Source organism: Haemaphysalis longicornis, unplaced genomic scaffold, assembly GCF_048455015.1.
Source record: "Haemaphysalis longicornis isolate Haplotype H1 unplaced genomic scaffold, Haemaphysalis longicornis Haplotype H1 scaffold_7, whole genome shotgun sequence".
NCBI lineage: Eukaryota > Metazoa > Arthropoda > Arachnida > Ixodida > Ixodidae > Haemaphysalis > Haemaphysalis longicornis.
In genome coordinates this window covers 43,504,882-43,511,692 of record NW_027526422.1, presented here as the reverse complement: position 1 = coordinate 43,511,692, position 6,811 = coordinate 43,504,882, and the positions used below count along the sequence as shown (strand labels likewise).

At 50.0% G+C, this 6,811-nt stretch overlaps 1 protein-coding gene across 2 annotated transcripts in view; it reads right to left on the bottom strand.

Annotated features, from left to right (window-relative positions):
* Positions 1–5,735: 5,735 nt before the first annotated feature.
* The window catches only part of LOC144147415 (putative phospholipase B-like 2), a 45,070-nt gene continuing 43,994 nt past the window's right edge, over positions 5,736–6,811 (bottom strand). For both annotated transcript variants that reach the window (XM_077679544.1, XM_077679545.1), the window contains exon 12: positions 5,736–6,099. In XM_077679544.1, coding sequence (XP_077535670.1) covers positions 5,914–6,099 — 186 coding nt within the window. In that variant the 3' untranslated portion in view covers positions 5,736–5,913. The remainder of the gene's footprint in view (positions 6,100–6,811) is intronic.

The window sequence follows — 6,811 nt, the reverse complement described above, 5'->3', positions numbered from 1 at the left end:
ACTTTTTTGGGTAATTTGCATCAAATACACAAGGAGCGCGGGGGGGGGGGGGGTGGCCACAGACACACACACACACACAAAAAAACACGTGGCCGCACACACAAAGCAATTTGGTTGTAGCAGACGACAACCCGACCCGGCGTCCAACAAGTGGCGTCATTCGTAGGTGGCGCCACGGTATATCCTCGGGGCCAATACGAGTCACCGCATTCGCGTGTTGCTGTCCAGGGGTCGACGTCCTCTGGGCCCAAGTAATCTTCACTCTGGAGCTAAGGGTCGCACCCTTCGCGTGGACGGTTTGGGACATGGGCACTTGATGGAGTACCTTTCGGAGGTCTCGAACTGCTTGCATTGAATCAGTAAAGATGTTTTTGCACACGCCAACTCACCTTCCGTTAGAGCTTGCACTAGTTCAGTGGAGCTGCCCACAAACAAAGGGTCCTGTAGGACAAGATTGCTGAGGCTGCGCTGCAGATACGTATTAATTTCGTTTTGCCAAGAACCTCGCTGATAAAATCCCTCCTAGTGGGTACTATGGCCTATGCGTCTTCCGGCAAACAAAACGTCAAAACTAATCTTCGTAGTACATTGGCTAAGGCATCCCCGAACCGGACTTCGTCACCTCTGTCATGTAGTGGTATTGTGGTGGACAAGCGGCCAGCAAAATTTGCTGCCTTGGCGTTGACGACCAATCCGAGAGCAAATTTGACTGGTTTTACTGCATGGCGACAGGTGAACTGCGACGATACAAAAACAATAACCTTACAGGCGGAGTTACAGAATGACTCGAGCGGAGCGGCGCTCCTGACAGGAGCCCGACGCGGTCGGGCATCGGCCACAAAAAGCATTGGATTTATACACAGAAGCAGCAATGGTTTCGCCGCTTTCGCAGTTTGTTTGCACACAACCAAAAGAAAGCACAGACGCACCTATGTGCTTTTTTTCCTCTTTTCCCGTGTTCTTTCCTGGGCTCTTGAGAGCCGTTGGTAGCGGCGCTTCGTTGAGCGTGCTAGATGGGGAAGAGGAAATGTCGGCGGGAGGAGTCCGCTGGGCGTTTGAAGCTACAACACGCAGAACAATTTTGTATTTTGTAACTGCCGTGGGCTGAGTCAATGCAACAAGGACTCGCACGACGGAAACGCTACTGTGTGTGGTAGCTTCTTCGATGATTGCGGCTTTACCGCCAGGTATCGGATGCTGTCCCGCAATACTTCAAACTTGCAGCACGCGCTCGCAGGGTAGGGTAGCGCTGAATCGCAACAGTAGCCTTGGTGACACCCTTTCGGAGTTGGCCCAAGTTTCCGTTTTTTAGCAGACCTCTCCTGCATAAGACGACCATCAAAGGAGAGCAGGTTTTTATAATCGAGGCGGTTTTTATCAAACGAGCAGGCGAGAGGTGCGCCAGCACGCCATCAGTAGCATTAAGTTACAAAGAAATGCCATTCTTAAAAGATAGCCCGTAGTCATATCGTTTAGCAAGTGCAGCGTTCCTCCCCTCTTTGAGATTTGGTTTGCGCCTAATACGTTACGTCTGCCCTTATTTTCTTTTCAGGCAGGCGCAATTGGACGTTATAACATCAGCAATGTTGTACCTGTGCATACGAGCCATTGTCACCACCATTTTACACTTGTTAGTTTAATTATACCTTGGTTGGTTACTTTATTGTTGTTGTTGCTGTTGTTGATAAGTCATGTATAAATTGGCACGGCTTCCTTTGAATAAACAGTTAGAAGTTGGCACCTGTATCTGTTGTTTCTTGTTTGCTTAGTCCACGTCTTGTTAGCGCTACGTTTTCTTTTTATTCAGCTTGTACCAATTCGCTGAGCAGTAAGTTTTGCTAACTTTGTTAATCATTAGTCACCTCTTATACACGGCTTGCATGCTTTAATTTGCTCCGGACCTTTCTTGGGCGTTTCCATCGTTCGTGTCGACGCAGGCGTCATTCAAGGACACCTTTCAATCATGAGGTCAGTGGTCGAACGAGCCGACTAGTTCTCACTCGCTATCCACTGAGCCACCGCTGACGGTTTTTCTTTTTTAGTTACCTTAAATGACAACGTCTAATCTGTGTTCTGAGATAATGTCGTTTGACGTTAATATAATGGAGACTTTGCGCTTGTAAATGCACATGACGTTTTGAGCGACATTGATACATAAGACAATCGCTCCTCTCCTACATACGTATATGTATATCTACCTATACTCCGCCGTTTAAGGGAGCGACGGCATTTTTTGATCAAAGCAACCACAGGAGGTCGGCGATATTGACAAGTTAAAAATACTGCACAATGCCTTGCTACCAGATCCTTTTAGCTAAACGAGAAACGGCGTGAAAAATGCAGAGAAAGGACCGTGGTCGCATTATGCTTTACGGGGATTGTGGACATGGAAGTGTGAGCATTCGACATGCCGAGTGTACTAGGTTGGAGGTTTCATGCAACGGTTCCCAAGTTTACTTCAGTAACGTTAATTTTAATGGATAGCGTTCCGCGTTTTCTCGAAATGTTGTTTGCCGTGTTACGACCACATGCGAATAAGTGAAGTGACAGGGACAATTGAATGGTTTACGCAGAGATAGCGTCATTCTACTAGCTAGAAATAATTTCAATTTAAGACTTAGTGCGTTTGAACTATTGCTTCAGTAAACTTTAGAGCGTTTGACATTTCCTTTTTGTGCGAGACATTGCGAATCTAATGAACGATGATACGCATAGAATTTTCAGCATATTGCTCCACGTTTTTGTTATGTATTACCTCTGCTCACCGATAAATTTTGGACTTCAAGCCTCTGCAGATGACGTTATCTTTAGGCTCACTGCATCGTGATTGTCTATTTTTTTTTGTTTTACACACTTGTATAGCCTCCGTCTTGCTCAAGGTGTAGGTTCTGTTGCGGAAAGCGACGAAGAAAAAAAATTGGACCCATCTCCCCGCGAGGGGGACTCGAGTAAATGCGTCGCATAGGGGGTGGGCGTATTGCGTTAACGTTTAGTGTTTGGCGAGTTGGTGGTAGTGAATGCGTTGTATCAGCAGCTTCTTGACGTAGTTTGAATGAGTCAAGGATATAAGGCGCGTTCGTAGCCTCCCATTCTGTGTCGGCTTTGTGGCGCAGTGGGTAGAGCACCATGTACATTGCGTTCCGCTCGCAGGGTCGAGGGATCGAAACCAGGCGCCGGATAGTATTTTTGTTTATATAGTGTAGGGGGAGGGGTGCGGACAATGACGGTGCGCACTACGACGGACGTCAACGCGGGTGACATCGTGAGTTACTGAAATGCTCTGCATTTAAAAGGAGCCACACAGCCGGTCACCCGATTCCTCGGGCTGAACCCTAGCCACTGCCCCGAGCGCGAGGAGCGAGCTAGGAGCTTGTCCCCACGCCCGTGCGAGCCGCATCTTTATTATCATTAACACACTCCTTCCCGCACGAAGATTCAAACGTCCAGAACGAAGAAGCAACTAGTAAGCGGTAGGCGATCGCAGCAAATGCGGTAATGTCGTGTAGAAAAACGGGTGGTCGGGAGCAGCACTACGGCGTTAAGGGGGAACACGGGGACGACAGGGCAGCAGTCATAGAAAAAAATGCACTTGTAAAGCTGAACGACAAGTCAGTCGCTGGACTCCGTGACGGCCAACGAGCAACGACGACAAGGCGTGCGCAAAAAATGCTCTGCACTTAAAATCCCCTAGTTCGCCGAAACAGTTCAGGATGTCCAAGTTCAGGAAGCGAGACACAATTTTAATCAGAATGCAGGGCTGAGTTCTTTAAAATGAAGGCGTTCGCGCAATGTCCGGATCGGCAGAATTGTGAGGATCACCACGAAGCTGTTCAGCTTGCTCATCTATAGCAAATCGATGGAGTCCAGCGAGCCACGGATAATGCACCGCTGCCTAGCCATCCTCAGCACTAGGAGCCACACGAGAAGGCCACTCACCATCATCTTGTTCAACTTGGTGCGGCCAGCTTCCTTCACGGCTGAGGACTTTTCTTCGCTAGCCTTATGAAACAAGTTGGTCTGTGTGATGGTGTAGTGGTGATGGTTTGTAAGCAGTGCATCCTAGTCGTCGCCGGCATAATGATAATGCTGGGTATGTCAGTCGCCTCCCTGGTCGCCTCGTGCCCTGCCCTAGCCGCCGGGATCATATGGAAATAGTCCCTGCTTTGTGCAGAGTCTTCGATTAACGAGCTCCGTCGCGTGCACCTTGCATGCACGTGCGTAGCCAGCGAAGGTTACCATGGGCGGTAGCTGATAACCTGTGGTCACTTCTTGTCGTGAGCTGCAACGGGGATCAGGATGGTGAGCTGCGCCTCAGTGCCTCCGGGACGACGATCGCAGCAGCCGATAGGGGAGCTTCCAGGACCATTTCTAGGGGCCGTCGAGCGCGGACATTGAAGCCGCCTGGTTGGCATTCATAGCCCTACGCAAAGAGGTTCACTTGGTGGTTCTGATAAACTAGTTGGAAGCGAGAATCCTGGAAGGGCCAACGCCAGCAAAGAAGCCAGTGCCGAGAGCAGAACGGCTACCGGCGTGCAAGTGTGAATCGTTCCCTCTCGCGACGTGGCGACAGTCACCCACGCGGAACTTTAGCACAAAACCTCCACTAATGTCAGCGACGTCCGAACCGCCGAAGAAACTCAGGTTTGGCGGGTACGAGTCAGCCGCGTCCTTGCACATGGTCTTCACCGGGTCCTTTGAGAGGTTGGTTTCTTGGGCGTCTGCGAGGACGACGCAGTCATCGCTAGGCGGGTTGCTAGGTATAGTGTGGTCCATCGAGGGAATCGTCGCGAGATGCGGTAGTTGCTCCGTGTGATTAGATTCCTCGCCAGCTGTCAGGTCGCAGGCGCACGGTTCACACGCACCGTGCCCGTTCGCCACTTGTCGGCCTCCACGGTTATCTTGCTGTCACCGGGAAGCGCCATGGTATTGCCGTGCCTGATGATGAGGAAATCAGGGCTTGGCGCTCCGGTACTCTAAGCACCAACTATGGAAGGAACTACGAAGGGTCTGGCGAAGTAGACCTGCGTGCGGATCAAGGTGACCTTTTCGTCGAACTCATAGCTCCTGAAGAAGACTACCTCTAACTCGTCTAAATAGATGCTCTCCTGGACGCGCTCGTCAAGGGCCTTCGTTTCCTCGTACTTGCTGTTGACGGCGCGCAGGTGCAACAGGATCTGCACGGTCGGCGCTTTTGGATCCTGTAGCGGTGATTCATTTGCAGCAACGCCCCTTGTGATGGCTTGTCTCATAAAGTCATGGCGGCGGCGTAGCTCGTCCATGGCAGACAGCGACGAAGCTGTGCGACCGGGTGTCTTCGGCACGAACACGAGTGGCGAGCAGCAATCGAGGACGAGGCTCCCCGAAACAGCTGGATCCAAAGAAATCCCGAGCCTAGCGTGCCTCGGCGTCTGCGCCGCGTTAAGTCGAGTGTGCTCGTGGTTTGATCTCGCGGGTTCGACGTGACCAGAAGGTCGCGGAAGGCGACGAAGAAAAGGAGTCACACATCTGGTCACCGGATTCCTGGGGATGACCCCGAGCCCGAAGAACGAGCTAGGCCTGTTCCCCCATGTTCATGTGAGCCGCCTCTTTATTATCATTAACAAGTTCTTCAAGAATACGAAAGACGCAATACAGGTCTCTGTACACCGACGTATCTTGCCCTCATGTGCGCACGTGAATGCCCGTGCGCATTTGTCTAATGCAAAGTTGTCGACCTGAGACATTGTTCTGAAGTCATAAAATCAGAAGCACTTTTAATGAGTCAAACTATTCTTCTGCAAATATTTCTGGTTTCGCCTATACAATGTAAATACGTATATGTATACTGGCTTCGAAAGGCTCAACGCGCCATATTATACGCCGGTAAAACTGAATCCGTTCAACTGCACCGTTCGTTGAAAAAGGAAAGGCATTTCATCTCCACGATAAGTTGGGGCATGCTCCCCAGCCATGAATTGGTCCAAAATTAAAAGTGTCTGGTTGGCCTAGGTGGCTATCATTGAAGCCACTGGTGCTCCACTTGAATACAGGCTGCTGATCGTTGGTGGGTCCGTTGACTGCAATGAATTCCATAGATGTCGCCAACCTCGCATTGGCCAACTGCAGGAACCGAACAACAACCAAATGGTCAGTTTCAACTCTTCCTCTTAGCAGTTTGGATGTGAATCGCAGAAGAGCATTCTCCAACAAATTATCAGAATGATTTGACGTGAACATGGGGCAGAATGTGACTGCAATTGTGACGACGAGGCTACGAAATATTTAAGCTTTGAGTTCACAATGCAGTGCTGTATGTTATGAAAAACTAGCAGTGATAAACGTTGACTAGCAGTGATAAACGCTGCTGGACATTTACGCAACTGAACTGCATAAAAACTCCGGTTGTGAGCGTTAGCGATTGCTGGCACTACAAGGAAAACATCAAATTGAACTCCCAGTTCAGAGTTTTCAAGTTACGCTTTCGCTAAAAGGTGTGACTTCGCGGACGGCAGCGGATTGCGAGAGATTAGATACGGGTCACCAGGTATTCTTTATTACAACCTAAAGTCTGGCGGAAACGTATGGTTTTGCATTCAAGCGGATAAGAATCACAGGTTTGATGGCCCAGAATATTACCTGGGATCTTATGCTTCCCGTCGCGATGCCCTACCTAAACGCCACCTGGACAGCGTGTTCATTGTTTAACTGGCTGTGCATCTTAGCGAATGGTCCTTGGTGTCGAGTACGCCAGACATTTCCCACTGCATGCGTGCTATCCACGGCCATATACTGATCTCCGCCGGCTTTCCGCTATCCCACGTCCCTCCAAGTG